Here is a 20,354-nt window from a genome sequence, read left to right on the forward strand (position 1 = left end):
CCTTCTCTGCCCTCCCAGAGAGCAGATGATTCAAGTGGGGACATTCTATAATTAAAATTTATCAGCTTGACTTCTGTTCCACCCATCTCCCATACTTATCCACCTAGCTTCCTTGGATATTCCCTGGTCACTTCTCTTGGTTTTCCTCTCAAGTCATCTATGAAATTGGGTCTCCAGGCTTCCAAGCTAGCCCTTCACACAGAAGGAGGCCACAGAAGAGTCTCCTAAATACAATCTGATCAAGTTACTCCCCTGAAACTCACGGACGGTCAACAGGATAACATCCTAACTCGGGAGCGCGTCCCTCCCACCGGAGGCAGACAAGGCCCCCACAGCCTGGCCCTTGCTAACCTCCCCAGCCTCCCCTCCCTCCCTGAGCCTCTCCCCACACACTCACCACAATCATACCAAACCAGGAGGACACCAAGAGGCTGAAGCCTCACCCTCACTACATGTCTCACTCACTACCTGGCCATGCTGCTCCCTTTACCTGTCACATCCTCCTCTCACCTGACTGATGACTGGCCCAAGAGAGAACAGCATGAAACAAGCCCTGCCGTGCTTTCCTGAGGAGACACCTGGGCTCCTTCCTCAGGGGAAAGGCCTCCTTACCTGATCTAACACACTATGCCTCACTCACTGCACGTAGGTCAAGGTCTCTCCAATCCCTCCCCTGTCTGTGTAATGGGCATGTGTCCGGGCAATGCCTCAGGAGGGGAAGAACCCAGCTCGTCACGTTGAACCACACCTGCTCAGATCTCACTCCTGGCCCAGGATACAACAAACCGTGAGACCACGAAAAGAGATATTCAAAGCTGGCCAGTGGGGACACTGTCAACTACACCAAGATTAGGAGGGAAGATGCAAATACAGAACGGGAGGCAGCGCTTTGGGAGGCAAGCTCACTGGCCTTGAAGTCGCATAACTCAGAACACCAGCTTCAGTTGCCACCAGCTGTGTGACTCTTCTAGGAGCCACCTCGAGTCCTTCTGGGGAACAGCTAGATCGTAAACTCCACAAGGGTAGAAGCTGTGTTAGGATATCCATATATTTGAAGTGCCTGAAATAATTTAATAACGGCTCTTTCATCAAGTGCTCACTATAAACCAGCACCACTTCAACTGCCTCACACAGATTAGGGTGACTATTTAATCCCCTTAAGTACTAGTATTTTAACAAGTATCTAGCATACAGCAGACACAGAATAAATGTCTCCACTCATTTGCAAGTAAATAAAAATATCCCCCATTTCAGAATCTCCATGTTTTTACTTTCCTTTATACTCTCTTCTCGTAAAATATATTATTTCTCAAACAAAGCAAAATAAAGGAATAAATTTGGGGGTTTTATTTAATTATGGGTGAAGGATTGTAACTGGATGGCAAAATTGGTTTTATGACACCTTCTGAAAAGCAGCCATAAGGGAAGGGAGAAAGAGTTAAAAACTTGATTAGTATTAAAGGTAAATTATAAAACTTTCTTAAAGCTGGTTAAGCTTCCTAACTGATAATAAATAGTTATATGGGCATTAAACGATCCACAATACTTGAAAACCGTAAAGTAGTAAGAAGAAATATTCTACCATTTCAGATGATAGCAACATTTTTCTTATCCAGCATATAAATATCCAGAATTTGTTTTTTTCTTAAGTTTTCCTTTTAAAGTGTCAAAATTTTTAAAAGAAATAAATTAGCCTTATGAAAATCTAACTAAGGTGCATTACACATTTCCCGGCCTTCTTAAATGCAGACAGGGAAGGGCAGGAGTGGTAACCGAGCAACTCCCATGTGCTAGGTGCTCTATATGTGGGGACAACAGTATTTAACCGTTGAAGAGTAAATGATGTATGTGAAGCATTTCTCAAAGAACCTGGTACTTAGTAAGTATTCAATAAGTGCTAGATATTGTTGTCATTTTAAAAATCACATTTAACCCTCACAAAAACCCTGTAATACAGGTATTACCCTGCTGAATTTTACAGATGAAGACTCTAAGGCTCCTACAGCTGGTTAGTACTACAGCAGGAATTTAAAACCATATCTACCTGACACCTACAAAGGAGTCACTTTTCTCTACACAGGTTCTCCAAGTGTTGTCCCAGAACCAAAAGTATCACCCGGAAGCTTATTAGAAATGCAAATTCTCAGTTCTGCCCCCAAGCGGAGTAAATCAGAAGCTCTGGAGCTGTGGCCCAGCAATCTGTGTGTTATCAAGTCCTTCAGGTAATTCCCATGCAGGTTTAAGTTTGAGAACCAGTAGCCCACACTGCACTGTACCCCACTGGAATGGTTATCACAGAAGGTCTAGTGTCTGTCCCCAAATGGTTTCCCTTCTTTCAAATAATTCCACTTTTCACTGTCTCCTTCTGCCTTCAATAATCCCACCAATACCTTTATTTTACAAATCCTCAGCAACAGCCCACTTCTTCCCACACCATGGAGGGTAAGAGCCGACACACAGTAGCAGTACACTGACATCGGGAGCCCGGCTTCTGAAGTAAGAAAGGCTAGTGTGAACTCCAACTCTATCCCTTACTAGATGCACAACCTCAGCAACTGGCTGAAGCTCTCTTGCCCTATTTCCTCACCTTTTAACATACAGAAGACAACAGTTATCTCATGAAGTTGTTAGCATGATTAAATGAGAAAATGAAAGGACATATAGCATAGTGGGCAAGTACCAGAAGGTATTCAATAAATGGAGGCTCCACAGACATGGAAAACAAACTTGTGGTTACCAAAGGGGAAGGGGGTGGGAGGTAGGGGCGCAGATAAAACAGGAATTTGGGATTAACAGACACACACTACTATACATAAAATAGATAAACAACAAGGACCTACTGTATAGCCCAGGGAACTATGTTCAATATCTTGTAATAACCTATAATGGAAAAGAATCCGAAAAAGAATATATATAGTATGTATATGCGTGTATATATATGTATGTGTATACGTATGTATGTATATGTATAACTAAATCATTTTGATGTATACCTGAAACACTGTAAATCAACTATACTTCAATTAAAAATTAATTTTTTAAAAATGGAGGCTCTTAGGATTACTATTTTTATAAAATATTTTAATGTATTTCTGCTGCCTTCTACTGCATATACATACATTACAGCAAATGAAAAATCAAGACCACAACCCCATAATCAACAGGAAGACTGGAGTTGGAATCTCGGCACACCACTTCTTAAAATGCCCACTTTTGTCTCATAATAAAGAAGACCCACTTCTAATTCTGAGACCTAGTAAGATATGGACAACCTATAATCATACCCATACATGTGGCAAGGATAAAAGAACCAATTGTATGGAGATCTGGAAAATGAGGATTTGTGGAGAAGAGATACTGGTTATGAGAAACACCCACAGTAGTAGCTCTGCCTGGGATCACTTAACCAGACAAGATAGGATGAACCAGACAATGCTGGCAAAACCTAATAAGCTTTAATCAAAGTAGAATTTAAGAATGCAGGAAGTGACCAAAGAGGAATTCATAGTCATGAGGGTAAGTTAAGATCACCCCTGGCCTTTTAACTAGTTGAAGAAGATGATAGGAATGGCAGAAAATAAGTCCACAATCAGATTGGTGGATCCTATGGACCAAAAAAGGAATGTACCACTGCCTGAGTAGTAAGATAAAACTCGCATTTCCTTCTGTGGACATAACAAAGAGAGACAGCTGAAAATTCCATCCTAGCTGCCAGATGCTCTGTATATCACATGGGGTCGGCAGTTAATCCAAACACAGAGCTTTGTGAAGGGCTCCAAGGATGCACAAGGGCCAATAGCTCTTTTTTGGTTTAAAAAAGAATAAACAAGCAAACAAATCTCTGAGAGTACAGATGATGTTCTCTATACTTAAAGATAAGGACCCACATAAAAGGAAACAATCAGAATCTCTGGAGGAGAAATGTGTAGGAATGAGAAAAAGTACTAAAGATGCACATCACCAGTTCATTAATCAATCAATAAATTAGTGTACCTCTCAGAAGAATCTAATTTCTACATCCTTGTTGATATAAATATATTCCTAATGTTCTATCTGTATGGAGCTATTTCCGGATTTTTGAATTACAGATTCACTGGGGTGACTCTGTGAATCTACCTAACAGTTTCATCTCAGGTGGCATAGCAAATTCCAAAGAGGGTAATAAAGATCTTTAGTCTTATAATGAACTTACTAAAACTTTATTTTATTTTTTTTACTGAAGTATAGTTGATGTACAATATTCTACAAGTGACATGTGTACAATATAGTGATTTACAATCTTTAAAGGCTATACTCCATTTGTAGTTATAATAAAATGTTGGCTATATTCCCTGTGTTGTACAATATATCCTTGTAGCTTATTTTGTACTTAATAGCTGTACTAAAACTCCAAAATATAAATCTTACTGTCTCAGTCTCCCCATCTGTAAAGTAAGAAAACAATTCCTCCTAATTCACAGCTTTGTCAAACCAATAAAATGAGATTAGTACAGAAAGAAGCAAACACAGGGAGTTCCAAGTAAAGAGCCCATACACAACACAGAAGTATTAAACTATTTGGGTTGAAATTCAGTTTTTCAACAAGTATCATTCCCAAGTTTTCCTAAAGGCCCCATCTCAAGGGTCAAAGTGACCCTTTGTCACTGGTTCCAGGTCACAAAGTCCCCTATGTTGTTTGATCTCTTGAGTGGCCTACCCTTCAGGGTCATAAGTTTTACCCCCCCCCCAAAAAAAATCTCATCTTTGACCAATCAGACATTTATAACCATCCATGCATGCAGCAAAGCTCTTTCCCAAACAGCTGTAATTCTATTATATTTAATCAAAAACACTGAGAACCTATTATGTGCAAGTTACTGTGACAGAAGCTGAAGTTAAAGTGAGAGCAATAAAAACAACAACTCAAGTATAAAGTCTCTACTCAAGATAGACACAGTAAATGAAAAAAGGCATGTAAGCAAAAGTGCAATCATTTAAAGTGCTTGCGGTGTTTATAGTAAAGTCTGTACAGAGTAGCTGGGGCCTGGAGAGAGGAGTGATAGATTCCACAGGAGGCTGAAGGTTCAGGAAGGGCTCCATAGAGCCAAATGACAGGAACTGCATACTGAAAGATGAGCAGTTTTCTTTGTGTGTGTGTTGGGGGTAGTGGAGAGGGTTTACTGTGTTTCAGAGAGAGGGAGAGATGCAAAAGCTGTTTTACCGAGCTGAAGCCTAGCACACACAGAGCTGTAACTGGTTTCCCTGAAGTACCACTGACTCAGCATAGGGTCCATAGCTAAACTCCCAAAGGCTGACTTCAAATTTTTTAAAATTCATTGATGCCGTCCAAAAATCCATTACAGAAGCCTGTTTACAACACCATTCCAAAACCCAGGTGCTCTTATGAGTTCCATTTGCATCATGAACTGCTCTGCTAAATAACTATAAAGCAGATCTGGCTTTAATTATTCACAACCACACAAAGAAGAAATCATGAGAAATCTTAAATGACATAAAAATACTGTGAAAAATAATGCCAAGTATTAACTCCCTTAATTGAAAATCACTACCACCTCCTGCTAAGAAATAAGCAGCCCTGTATTCAATATTGCACATCTTGACGTTATTTTGAGTCAATAATCTAGTAATAATTTACTCAGGAATCCACCATAGATCCATCCATTTGAAACAATATCCTACTTAATGCATATCATTTCCCATATATCTCCAGTCAACCACTGCTGATGGGTTAAGAATCAGCCATGTTGGAAGATCTAAATCTACCCAAGAGGCTCCAATTTAATTCACAGGAAAGGGGCTTTTAAAAACTATCCTTTTTGTTCACTTGGTTCATGCTTAAACACTGGGGTGCATCAGAATCATCTGGAGCGCTTATTTAAAAATAGCTTGTAGGGCTCCACCCCAAGCATTCTGATTCAGTAGATCTGGGCTGGGCATGAAAATCTGCATTTTTAACAAGTTTCTAATGATGTTCACACTGATGGTTAGGGACCACACTTTGAAAACCAGTGCTCAAGAACAATTCAGTTGAAAGTCAGTCCGGGTAACTCCTCACACCAATGATTGCTGTGAGCAAACAATGTTTATAGGATCTCTATCTTACATTTGAAAAAGCGATGGCAAGTGGAATTCAGGGCTAAAGCCAACCTCTAAATGTAGAATGTGATATAGGCATCAGGCCTCGAGTTCCCAGGTTAAGAGAGGGTGGTAGCAATTTGAGGGACTGGTAGTGAAACCATCCTTACTTAGAGAGGCTAGACAGAAAGGGCAAGAGTTCTGAGTTCAAACCTCTGTTTCACGTCTTACTAGCTACTGTCCTTCATCTATAATATGGGCCTCACAAGGCTGAGGAGAAAATGTACATAAGTCACCCTCCGTGGAAGGTGCTCAGTAAATGTTGTTCCCCTCCTCTTTCTAAGCAAACAAGGGCAAGAGCTGTCAACAGCATGTGCAGAGATGCAAGAGGAAGCCACCCGATATGTTTATACACTTTTGCACTGTCAAAATAAAGGAGATGGGTCTCTCTTAAAAACTACCTATATATTTAAAGTTTCTATCCATCATTTGTGAAATATGCTTATACCATCTAATCCTCACTACCAACACCACCACCACCGCACCCCAGCCCCTCCGCCACAGGCTGTTGTAAAGACACAACTGTTCTCCCTCAGACTATCGAGGCAGCTCCTCCCTCACCCATTGGTGCTACACCATTCTCCCTCTGCCTCTCACGGTAAAATCCTCGGTGTTCATATCTGTGGCTCTTTGATGCTTTCAGTCATTCTACCCAACAAAATCCATTTGTTCTTCGGAATAGCTTATCCATCCTCACATCCATTCAGCACGCTGTAACGGTGAATAGGCCTACTCACTTGATAGTCCCTCACTGCTCTTCCTCTGCTCTCCACACCTCTCAGTCAATGTTCTTTGGGTACTACTTTCATCATGTTACTATCTGCCTAATCAGAAGACCTCCAGTTGCTCTCTATCCTGCTTGACAAATACTATATTCCATCAGTGCTGGCCAAGAAAATTTTCTGCAATGATGGAAATATTCTATATCTGCACTGTCCAAAATGGTAGCCACCAGCCACACGTGGCAACTGAGCACTCTGCAATGGAAGAACTGAATTTTTAATTTTATTTCGTTTAAATTAATTTAAATGGCTACAAGGGGCTAGTGACTACTATACTGTAGATCTATACAATCTCATCTCCACGTACTCTCCCATGTGAACTGTCCTCTCCAGTCAAGCCAAATCCCTCACCACCACTGATAACACCATGTCCATACCTTACTTCTATAGACTGTGTTCCCTTCTCTCGCTCTGCTCTTCCCTTTCTCCACAGCCAAATCTGTCCAGGCTAACAGAGCCCCCCATCTTTCCTGAAGGCTTCGCTATCATTTCTGCCAACATCTCATTCCTCTCCCTGCTATGAACCGTCACTGTGTAACCATCTGTATAACTCATCCAAGCACCTGAACAAGTACTGCTTGTGCTGTCATTTAATTCTTCAAGCATCTGAGCCCCGGTGAAAGGATCTATTCCTCTAAGACCAGGTCCTCCATTCACTAACAGGTGCTTCACAAATACTTGGTGAATGAGCTAAGGGTACAGAGTACTACATTTTGGTCTTCTTTGGACAGCAAGACTTCTCTTCACTAGAACCAAATGGAAAATTTAACTCCAGCCCCCCTGCCCCATATCCAGATGCTTGGGAAACACCAAGTTATTGTAAAGGCATCATGTACACAGACCCTGAAAAGGCTTTGACCTCTATGTATCTTCATCTGCTCTGAAAATGCCAAGGAAAAATAAGAAAATGCTACCTGCAAATGCAAAATCTGTTAACTTCAAAGCATGTTTCTGGAGATGGATTAAAAAGTCCCAACAGAAGGAAACTGAAGCTCTTGCTCTGTAAAACCATCAAAAGCTAAATTAAGGAACACTTGACTTCCTTATTTCTTCTGGCACTAGTGACAAAGTTGTCATTATTTAAACACAGTCCTCAGATCTGGCTGGAAAGAGCCTCCAGGCTACAAAATGTTGGAGCTGACCCATCAGACATGTATTGTTAAGGCTAAGGCAGGTAATTCATTTAAGAGATGAGAAGGCTGATAAAGCTCTCTTTGTAAGAGAAAAATGTGACACAGTAATAGCCAACCAAGAGGCATAGCCAGATTAGTTCAACTCCTGCTATGGAAACACATTTCCCAGGAAGAGATAAAACGTTGCTATTACCAAATAGGTCCTCTTCCCCAAAAGGCGGCAACTGAGAAGATTAAAGCTGGGGTAATTTAAATTCTGCAGCCCTTCAGAGCTTTGATTATTTATGCCAACTATACTTATGCAAGAATAAACTGTTTTAATTGCTCATTTTAAACCCGCTTCTTTCTGAGCACATCTCCACTTGCACTCTCATCTTCTGGTACTGTTTGGGCTCTGAGGCCACTTCTGATTAGCACACACACAGCATATTAATCCACTGCACAAAGTCCTCTTCACTGAGGCTGGACACAGAAGTCCAGAGTCAACAAGAACCCAATGTGATGGCAGGAAATCACTCTAAGTTTTTCTCAAGATCTAAATGTGAGTCAAATGGAAAGGCTCTTCTGATTTCCCTTTTTTAAACGGGCTTGGGAATCATTCACAGGATTTGAACCCTAGGTCCACCATAGCTGCAACCTCAGACAAGTCAGTTACCCCTTGGAACCCTCACTTCACTGGCTCTGAAGTGGAAATACTGACCAAATCTTTTGTCTCTTGTGAAGATTAATGAGGGAATGTGTGTAAGTGCCCACCTTACCCTGCCAAGAAGTTCTCAACCAATACCAGCACCCTAACCCACCTTTCCCTTCCTTGAGAAAACAAAGAGCAACATCATCTTAAGAGACGGACCCTATTCTAATAGAGATTATAATCACTGGATATTGTTTTGTTTTGTTCATTTTAAATGAAGAAAGGAATCCAGTGCCAAAGATCTACCTTCCTATGATGTTCTTCTACTGTCAGGATGTTCCAGGCAAACACTTCAGTGCTAAGGAAAAAGAGAAATGCAAAAGGACATAATAAACCAGATCTGAAAAAAAAAATAATAATAATAATAATAATAAACCAGATCTGTTGGGGTTCTGGAGATTTGTTTTGCAATTAGAATGGCTCTTCCCCTTGAAAATCTAATAAATGTGGGTTTCATTCCAATCATATGGCAGGTAATAAGTATCCCATACATAACCTTGCAGCACGCTTAGAACAGAATTTATACCTCACATCTATCTCTCTGCTTCTAAAAAAGTATTTAGTTTGTGGGCTTCCCTGGTGGCGCAGTGGTTGAGAGTCCGCCTGCCGATGCAGGGGACATGGGTTCGTGCCCCGGTCCGGGAAGATCCCACATGCCATGGAGTGGCTGGGCCCGTGAGCCATGGCCGCTGAGCCTGCTCGTCTGGAGCCTGTACTCCGCAACGGGAGAGGCCACAACAGTGAGAGGCCCGCGTACTGCAAAAAAAAAAAAAAAAAAAAAAAAAAAAGTATTTAGTTTGTAAGGTAAAAAAAAAATGCCTTTTGGTTTTCCTGAGGGAGACCTAGAGATGTGTTCAACAGACCACAAATCTTGGGGACACCAAAAAAAAACAAGTTTATAATTGAAGGATCTGAGAAATGAACCCCAAGTTTTTCCTCTTTAAATGTGTCCTTATGGTCATTTTAGTTAGTGAATCATCAGCGTCCAATATAAACCTTCTCAGTCAGTGTTAAGAGTCACAACCATCCTTTCTGGAGTGTCATTAACCATAAGGTGCCCAATGCCCACTGGAACACTTTGGCAACCACTAGGGACATTATTCTAATACAGAAAAGCATCAAAGACCTGCAGGAGCTGCACTTTACAAGAGAAATGCCTCACTTACCGTTCAAGGGCCTTGACCTTCCCTTCTCTTCACTGGTCCAGAGCTAAAAAAGCCACCCACCCTCCTCAAGATAAGTATCTGACCAAGTAATTCACCAGGATGGCTATTACTGACTTCCCTACATCCAAAGTTACAACCCACATTTTATTTTTACTCTTTTTTTCTACTGAAGAGGGATTTCAATTAATAACTGTAAACTACTCTCCAATGTGTCTACAGCCCAAAAGACATTCTAATCCTTACCTGTTCTACTTTGAAATAGGGTTCAATGCTATCTTTTCAAATATTCCTCTCTTCTTTGGCGTTCCCACAGCTACCTTTTTTCCTCTGACTTAGCCCACTTACCACCAGACTTATACCACAACTTCTCTGTGTGTGTGCTCTGAATCCTAAATTCAAGCCACTGCCTCCTGCACACTGGCTGGGCTAATTATTTGCAGATCCTGCTACCTGACCAGATCTATCACAACCCCTATGAAACTTCAGGCAAATCCCTCAATCTCTCTGTAGCTCAGTTTCTTCACTCTTCCCGCAGAGTGAGCTCAACCACCCCGAAAACACAATGATCCCTATGACTCATCAAATTGTTCTCCAGTCCTGACCTCTCCTACAAAGTGCATCCCCACACAGAGCGCTGACTATGGGACAATCACTTGGGTGCATCATCACAACTTTTTCTCCAGAAAAGTAAAGTGATGAGAGGAGAAAGGAAGTGACTTTTTCTGGAATAATCCGGGCCTACTTATTCTTGACCCCTATTGTCTCCTTGTGCCTTGTAGACCTTCAGGTTTGGCCTGGCCACATTTCTTCTAGAATTAGCCTGAGGCTTGAGATAAGAAGCATCCAAAGACCCTTTCATGCTCCTCCTTCAGACTTTTAAAAATCTTTCATCCCCTTCAGCTGTTAGTCTGGGGGAGGATTTATTTACTGTTGCTAATGTCCAGTTGCTGGGTTGCTAGGTCCCCTCGTGCTTAGTGTGTGGGGGTGGTGGTAGGGCCTATTTTGTTTTATAAATACCAACCTTTGCTTCATGTGCCTGGCTTTTTCTTTTATCACCTGATAGCATTCCCCATCCCCTATTCTTTCTGGGAAAAGTGTATGCTTTTTTTTTTCATTGGGGTATGGTTGTTTTACAATGTTGTGTTAGTTTCTACTGTACAGCGAAGTGAAGTAGAGTTCCCTGGAAAAGTCTATGCTTTTATCTTGATAGTGAGAAGGGCTCTAGAGCCAAAGGGTACATGTACTATGTTCATAAAAATTATTAGCAGCCACGTGGTTTGCTGCATGTTGTTTACTGTAAACAAGTGGCTCAGACCATTAGTCCCATAATGGCTAGAGATAATAGTTCAGGACTCAAGAGATATAGGTACTATGTCTAGCATGCCTTTTCAATTAGCTAAATGACTAGGTAGGTTAGTTATTTCACAGAATACATCTCTGGAATAAAATCAGATACTCTAGGCTACACTTTGCAGGGATGCTGTACATATCTCCTTACAATTATAAGGAAGTTACATATGCACAATAGAGACATCGTTGTCACATTTATTTCCTTGTTAGCAATACTTTTAATCACAAACATGACATTACTGACTATTCAGGGCTCACACAAGGTAAACTTAATCAATAATGAAACTTGGGAAACAAATGAGCATCTTTATTTTTTTTAATGAGCAACTTTTAAAAGGCAGTTGTTCTGTCAAAAAGAAGCAAAGTGCTAGAAAATAACTGGCTAACTGGCCTATACTCTTCCAAAATGTCGGTATCATGAAAGACAAAGAAGCAAAGGAACTGTTCCTGATTAAGAGATTAAAGAGACTGTAAATAAATACAGTGTGTAATCCTGGATTAAATCCTGAACTGGAGAGAAGAGGGGAGGAGGATGCTATAACGGACATTATTGGGATGATCAGAGAAATTTGGATATGGACTTACATTACATAAGAGTATTACATCAATGTTACAATTCCTGTTTTTGTTAACTGTACTGTGTTTCTGAAAGAGAATGTCCCAGTTCTTAAGAAATCTATGCTGAAATATTTAAGGAGAATAGGGTATGATGCCTGGGAAAAGCAACTTTCAAACAGTTCAAAAAATATATGTAACACAGAAAATAATAAGCAAATCAACATTTAGGCCACACCTAAATGTTAATAAAAGATAAGTAGAGGTGAAGTTGTATTCTTCTAACTTTTCTATAAATGTGAACTTATTTCAAATAAAACATTTTAAAAATTTAAAAACATGGGAAATGGAAGACTAAACTTGGGTTACTTATTTTAAAAAGGACTTTATATGTGCAAGTCTCTATCACATTAAGTGGGATGAGATTTGTGTGTTTTATGTAACAATTATGGACAGCAACTGTGCATGTCAGCTTGGTATACAGAAGACAGACAATGCGTTTGAGAGTCACGATTTCTGGGTAAAGCCCTAACTTTTGCATATACTAAATGAACCATCTTGAGCTCTTATTTCCTCAAGTATTATGAGGGTAAGAATGAAGCTTCCTCCACCCTCACAAGGTTGCTGTGAGAACCAAATGACATAATGTATTCACATGTGCGTTTTAAACCAGGAGGTAGTATACGAACATGAACTCTTGTTTTTAAGGAGTTGTCATCCAGAAAGGTTACAGGTGATGCAAATGAGTGTTACACCAGTAGGTGAAGCATTCACGGAAAACCAGAAAATGAAAGGACTACTATGAAATCCTATCATGCACCGTTCATTTAGGTTCACAAATGGACTAAGAGCAAGTTTTGAAAATACATTTTTTTCTCCCCAGAAGCAATTCAACCATGAAAGAATATAAAAACTAAGCAGAAAATTTTAATTACACTGTCCTTTAATAAATGAGAGCCAAATCTGCTTTAAAATGTTCCTCCATTCAAGAAAATCCAATTTACATCTAAAATACGGATCTTAAAGATGACTAGAGTACTAAAACTATTTTTCCTCAGATGGGTAGTCCAAAATATTATGCTTAAACTGCCTGAGAATCCAGTCTGCCCAGGGCCCACAGCTCCACATTAGGATTAATCCAATATCCCTAAGAGGCCTGACCTGACCCCGAGCCACTGAAGGCTCTGAAGTTCAGAGTATACTCAGAGGTGGGTGCTGTGCTGGGCTTCAGACGTGACGAAAGGCAGGCCCTAGGGAGGTCACCCAATGGTCTGTGAAGTGCTTCAAGATCAGGCTTTTCCCTGTCTCCTCCCTGAGTCTCCAACCTCATCTAGGAGAGGACGCACCCCGCCCCCTCTGCACTCTTGAATCTCGGCAGCCATTTTTTCTGTTCCCCACATATATCAAGCCTAGCCCTCACTCTAGAGCTCTGCACTTGTTCCCTTGGGCTAGAACACTGTGTCAGGATCTGCACATGGAGGGCTTCTTCTGGTCATTCAGGTCTCAGCTTAACTGGCCTGCCCCTCAGAGGCCTTCCCCGACCACCCAGCCTAAAATAGCCTCTACTCAGGCACAATCACATCACATCCTATTGTTTTATTTACTTTCATTAAACTGTTCTTCCTGATGTTTTCTTGTTTATGATTATCTGCCTTCTCCTCACTATAATACAAGTACCGTAAGAGCAGGGACCCTTCCATTCTGTTCATGGCTAAATTTCCAGCATCCAAAAAGGGGTTTGCACAAAGCGGGCACCTGAATGAAAGAATTCCCCAGCTCCAGCTCAAAATTCACTTCCAGTACTAGTGTGTGATTGAAATTTAAGAACTCCAGGAATAAAAAGTCAAAGACTCACATGCAACCCAGATTTCTGGAACTCCTTCCTCCTCTCTTGATTCAACTTTGCCTTCTCTGCCATAGTCCACTATCCTAATTCCATCCACTCTTATCCACTCAAAGAACTCATCTATTCTCAGAGTCAAAAGTACCAATTTCTTAAAGATGACTCAAACTCTCTCTAGTTCAAAATCAACTTTCTTACTCCACAGCTCCAAGCCCACATCTCCCGCTGTAATCAGGACATCAATACGCCCTTCAACATGTCTAAAGAACAAAGTCATCACCTTCCTTCTTTTCCACATCTGGCAATGGCATCAGCTGTCACTCACACTCAAGTTCTCAATCAACTATCATTCATTCTTTTTCACTCCCCCATCTAATAAAGTACTTAGACCTACTGCTTCTTTTAAATATTTCTTGCATCTGCCACCGCGTCTCCATTTTTACCACCACTAAACAACCTAGGCCCTCCCCACCCAGAAGGACCCTAGGAAAGCTGTCAACGTTTTTACCACCGCCATCCAAAGGTCCTGCAACTACGATTCTCACACATGCACCTGGCAGTAATCAACATTTTTGTAGAGGCTGAGGGAAAAACCTGACCTGGTAATGTAACTAGCCTGCCTAACACAAAGGGTGTACTTGTGGAATCACAGAGCTGACAGGCGAGGAAACCAAGGCACAGCCAGGTTACGCTACTGGCAGCCGAAGTTCCAGGTTCCACGTGTTCCACTGTGAACAGTTCGCAAAAATAACTCATTACAACAGCTTCATTTAAACACTCAACAGTACTGCCACCTGTACAGTATGGGACATTTCTTACATTTTAACTATTGCAGCTTATTGTGGACACATTTTTATTCAAAGACTGGTTAAGATGATTATTTGGAATATTTGGAATCCAGCCTATTTTTCTTAACTTTCAGGTAAAAGTTCTTCTCAGGATCCAGTGTTTTTCCTTATTAACTAGCAGTTTTCTCTCTTTTGTTGATGACACGTACCCCTAGCATATCTCAAATATAAACTAAAAGAAAAACTTCAACACACTCTATTCTTTTGCTTAGTACTTCTTTCTCTAGGTGCAGAGAATTGACCCCCTTACCAATGGACTGTCCTGTACAGTTACAGTAGTCCCCCCATCCTCAGGGGGGTACATTCACCCCCAGTGAATGCCTGAAACCATGGACAGTACTGACCCATATATTTTTTTTTTCTATACACACACACCTGTGATAAAGTTTAATTTGTAAATCAGGCACAGTAAAGAGATGAACAACAATAACTAATAACAAAATAGAACAATAACCATTATACACTGTAAAAGTGATGTGAATGTGGTCTCTCCCACCCTCTCTCTCAGAATATCTTATTGTACAAATTTAATGCTTTTTCCATCTTAACAACAGAACTTATCACATACTGTGCCTGTAACTTTTGCAGTTTGAAGTGTGAAAGCAAAATCAGGATGAATCTGTTTTTCCTTCCTCACAATTTCATGGATAGAAGACTCATTCTTACCATAGATCTCAGCAACCTCAGCAAACGAGTTTTTTTCTTTCATTATTAAGTCAAGAACCTTCACCTTTTCACTTAAGGAAGCACTTCATGGCTTCTCTTTGGCATATCTGAATTGCCAGCATCACTACTCTTGCGCTTTGGGGCCATTATTAAGTAAAATAAGGGTCACTTGAACACAGCACGGAGATACTGTGACGGTTGATCTGATAACCCAGACGGATACTAAGTGTTTAGCAGGCAGGACACACTGGACAAAGGGATGATTTAAATACTTCCCCTACAGGACAGAGCAGGATGGTGTGAGATTCCACCATGCTACTCGGAGCAGTGCACAATTTAAAATTTATGCATTGTGGGACTTCCCTGGTGGTCCAGTGGTTTAAGACTCCACACTTCCACTGCAGGGGGCACAGGCTCGTTCCCTGGTTAGGGAACTAAGATCCTGCATGCTGCATAGCATGGCCAAAAATAAATAAATAAAATAAAATTTATGAATTGTTTATTTCTGGAATTTTCCATGTAATATTATCAGTCAATGGTGACTGCAGGTAACTGAAACCACAGAAAGCAAAACCGTGAATAAGGGGGAAACTACTACACTTTTCTTCACCCAAACAGTGTAAATCCCTGAGACTTGGCTTAGTTCACTGAAAATGGAGTACCCTGTTCACTCTTTAAGAAGGGATAACCAATTGCCTCAATAAGTATTACTGCTGATCGACATATTTGAAATCTGAAATTTAAAATAGTCTTCCCCAGTAGAGCCTGCCCAACTTCATTAAACACATAAATCATATATAAAGCACTACTTTATTAAGTATATTCCCCAGAACTGATGTCTAAGAACCTTGCTTCCCTAACAGAACGAAGCTTTTTTAAGCTTCATAAGCTTTACAGTGGTTTCTATAACTAAGCCCAGAAAATAGATTTAAATCACAATTTACCATCATCGATGAGCTGTGTGACCTTATCACAGTATCTTCAGAACTCATTTCCTCATCTCTAAAACGGAGAGGTTGAAGCAGATATTATCTGAAGTCTCTATTAACTCTAAAGTTCTCAAATTCCATAATGGCAAGTTCAGAAAACTTCTAACTGATCTCTCTGCCTCTACTCTCTCCTTCTAAATTATCCAGCACACTACCACCAATTAATTTTCCCAAACTAATACTGTATTAGCTTCCTATTGTTGTTACAACAAATTACCACAAACTCAGAGGCTTAAAAGAACACAAATTTTATTATCTTACAGTTCTGAAGGCCAGAGGCCTGAATGACTTTCACGGGGCTAAAATAAAGATGTCTGCGTTCCTTCTAGAGGCTCTGAGGAAAAACTGTTCCCTGGCTTTTCCCAGCTTCTAAAGGTGGCATTCCTTGGCTCACGGACCCTTCCTCCTTTTTCAAAGCCAGCGGCGTGGCATCTACAAATCTCTCTCTGACTCCCTCTCTCACTTACAGGAATCTTTATGATTACACTGGGCTACCCATATAATTAAAGGATAATCTCCAGTTTCAAGATCCTCAGTTTAATGAAATCTGTGAAGTCCCTTTTGCCATGTGAGATAAACATTCACAGGTTCTGGGGATTAAGACATAGACTCACTTGAGGAACCATTATTCTGCCTACCACAACTACGTAGTTATATCAGCCCCTTGATCAAACACTTTCAATGGCCAAAAGCAGACAGAGACATCAGAAGAAAACTACAGAATATATCTTTTATACAAAGACACAAAAATCCTCAACAAAATACTAGCAAACCAAATCTAGCAACACACAAAAAGGATTATACACCATGACCAAATGAGATTAATCCCAGGAATGCAAGGTTGGTTTAACATTCAAAAATCAATCAATGTAATTCAGTAATGGAATGAAAGAAAAAACCCACACAATCATCTCAATAGACAGAGAAAACATTCAACAAAATCCAACACTTTTTCATGATAAAAATACTCAAATTAGGAACAGAAGGGAACTTCCTCAACCTGATAAAGGCATCTATGAAAACCCACAGCTAGCAACATCATACTAATCTTAATGGTGAAAGACCGGATGCTTTCCCTTTAAGATCAAAAACAAGACAAGGATGTCTGCTCTCACCACTTTTATTCAACTCTGCATTGGAGGTTCTACTCAGGGCAACTAGGCAAGAAAAAGAAATAAAATAAAAAGATTGGAAAGGAAAAAAACTATTTTCATCATCTTGGATGTAGAAAATCCTAAGGAATCCACTAAAAAAGTACTAGCTAATAAACAAGTTCAGCAAGGTTGTAGATTAAAAGATCAATGCACAAAAATATAGTTGTATATACTAGCAATGAGCAACCTAAAAATGAAATTAAGAAAATATCATTCACAATAGCATCAAAAAGGATAAAATACTTAGGAATAAAATTCACAAAAATAAAAGGCATGTACACTGAAAACTACCAATATAAATCACTGCTGAAAGAAACTGACCTAATGAAGGATGACCTAAATGAAAGGAACAGAATTGAGTGTCCAGAAGTAATTCCTTACATTTATAATCAACTGATTTTCAACAAAGGTGCCCCAGAAAATTCAATGGGGAAAGAATAAAATTGGATGACTACAAAAAAAATTGCTGTTCACAGCAGCATTATTCATAATAGCCAAAAAGTGGAAACAGCCTAAATGCCCATCAGCTGAGGAGTGGGTAAATAAAATGCAGTAGGTCCATATAATGGAATATTATTTGTCAATAAAAAGGAACAAAGTACTTATACTTACTCTAACATATACCTTATATACATGATGCTAAGTGAAAGAAACCAGTGATAAAAGGCCAGGTACTGCATGACTCCATTTATATGAAATTTCCAGAACAGGTAAAACCACAAAGAAAGAAAGTAGATAGTGGGTGCCATGGGCTGGAGGAGGGGGAATTGATGAGTGGCTGCTAAAGGGTGCGGAGTTTCTTTTGGGGTGATAAAAATGTTCTGAAGTTAACACAACTGTGAATATACTAAAAACCATAAATTAGTGGATTTTATGGTGTATGAATTTTATCTCAATAAAGTTGTTCGGGACTTCTCCAGTGAGAAGTTAAGTCTCCGCACTCCCAATGCCTGGGTTCGATCCCTGGTCAGGGAACTAGATCCCACATGCATGCCACAACTGAGAGTTCTCATGCCACAACTAAGAAGCCCACCTGCCGCAACTAAGACCCGGCGCAACCAAATGAATAAATATAAATATTTTTTAAAAAACAAACCAAAAAATAAAGTTGTTTTCTTAAGTCCAAGGTATTCAATTCATGTGCAAACCCACTGGTGAACATAATAAATTGTCTCCAAGTAGTCTGGAAAGAAAATATGAACATAAAATATCTTCTAAGGACACATATATTTTTCTCTGTATGTTACATTTAGCATAGAGATAAACTATGGAGCATGATCACATGAATGCTCTATAATAGAAAGGTATATGACTTTTATTAACACGGCATGGTTAAAAATAAATACATACAATGAACAGTCTGTTTAAACACCATTAAAAGCTCCTCAGCGGTCACAAAATAAACTCTGAGCACCTTCTTGTGTGCTCTCACAACTAAGCGTCACCCACCTCTTCAGACTTATCTCCCATCACCCCCAACACAAATTCAGCAGGGCCAGACTTTCCACTACCATCCTTCCCCGCTCACTGAACAACGTGCTCACTGCCACTCATCCCTCTACCATCTGGTCTGTGTCTTGAACAAATTCTGAGGATTTTTCAGCCAACGAAATGATCCTTAATCTTCAAGACCTGACTGAAGTCCTGCCCCATCAAAAAAGTTTTTTTCACGTCTCCAGACCATACCAACCCCAAACCCTCCAGCCTCTCACAAGTCTAACTATCCATACCTCTAAGCCAGCTCCTCACCAAACAGGCACTTTTCACCACTCTGATTCAGATAATTCACTCTTACAACAGTTTTTAAAAAAAAAAAAAAAAAACACACACACCTAGAATTTAGTTTTTCCAGCCTCGATTCATTCATTTATCCATTTCATCTTATAATTCCCTCACTTTAGGGAGATGATACATCAGCTTTCACCCAGATACTTAAAGTAGATAGCACTTTTGTCAATGAAAGAGTGCCACCTAGTCGTGGCACAGGGTAACTGACCATGGCAGTAGGAAGCTACTTTTACAGAAATGCACTGTACGTAAAAATAAGCCGGAGTATCGTTTGTCAGGGCAATGCAATTGTTTTATACACGCATCTTATCACCACGATCAGTCTACCTCACAAGTCTTACGGGCATTATTTGTTCTCCGCTCAGTACCATGCATTATTATCATATAATATTTACTAAATTTCTTAAGTGTATTATGCCAATAAATTCATGTGTAGACGGTTAAAAATTCCTCTGATAATCACGAGAGCATTTTTTGAGTTTATTATAAGAATTAAACAGCAAAAGTAAGTATAAAATGAAATCTTGCGATATACTCACATATAATGGAGCTTGTTGTGGATTAAGTTTCATGACCCAGGACACTGAAACAGAAAAGAGAGAAATAAATGAGAATAAAATTAAAAGTTATCGTCAAAAATCTAAAACCCTCCAAAAGTCTTAGATGTCAAGCAAGGTTACAAAAGCACAATCACAAGTCTGAGATTACTGGATGCCGGGCTTTCCTTAGAGGTTTGGGGAGGCAAGAAGATCAAAGATTGCAGAATGCCTTGTAGCCCCGATTCCATCTTTTCAAGTGGGGAGAAAGATTTTCTGATTGAAAAATAAAGACAAAAGGCTTCACTGTCATACAAGAAGTTTCAACAACAAACCAACAGGATATTAAAATCAGTTACCAAAGCAAGAACAGCGTGTGTGCAGTTATACTTTTACATAATCCCCCAAACTCACATAATGCTACCTAACCAGGGATCCCCCCCAGTCTCACTGGGGTGCTTAGGGTAGAAGGGATCTGCAGACCACTAGAGAGCCCTCTTCCTCTCAACCCTCCTCTCAGAGAAGGGGGGCTACTGCTGGCCTCCAACAGCTAGAAGTTGTCACTTTCCTCAAAATTAATAGCTGGATTCCCTGTGGTTACCTGCACTAAATGAATTCTCACAAACATCTTAGGAAGAACTTTAGAGGAGACTTCCAGCATTACATAATACATTTGTGAATATTGAGAATAGCATGTTCTTAAAAGTTTAACTTGGTA

General features: G+C 40.0%; 1 protein-coding gene across 8 annotated transcripts in view; it reads right to left on the reverse strand.

Annotated features, from left to right (window-relative positions):
- Positions 1-20,354, reverse strand: part of LOC132488556 (A-kinase anchor protein 13-like) — a 371,872-nt gene that overhangs the window by 252,562 nt on the left and 98,956 nt on the right. For all 8 annotated transcript variants that reach the window (XM_060096873.1, XM_060096872.1, XM_060096871.1 and 5 more), the window contains exon 2: positions 19,640-19,683. In XM_060096873.1, the coding sequence (XP_059952856.1) occupies positions 19,640-19,672 (33 nt within the window). In that variant the 5' untranslated portion in view covers positions 19,673-19,683. The remainder of the gene's footprint in view (positions 1-19,639; positions 19,684-20,354) is intronic.

This window comes from Mesoplodon densirostris, chromosome 4, assembly GCF_025265405.1.
Source record: "Mesoplodon densirostris isolate mMesDen1 chromosome 4, mMesDen1 primary haplotype, whole genome shotgun sequence".
In the NCBI taxonomy this organism is placed as follows: Eukaryota; Metazoa; Chordata; class Mammalia; order Artiodactyla; family Ziphiidae; genus Mesoplodon; species Mesoplodon densirostris.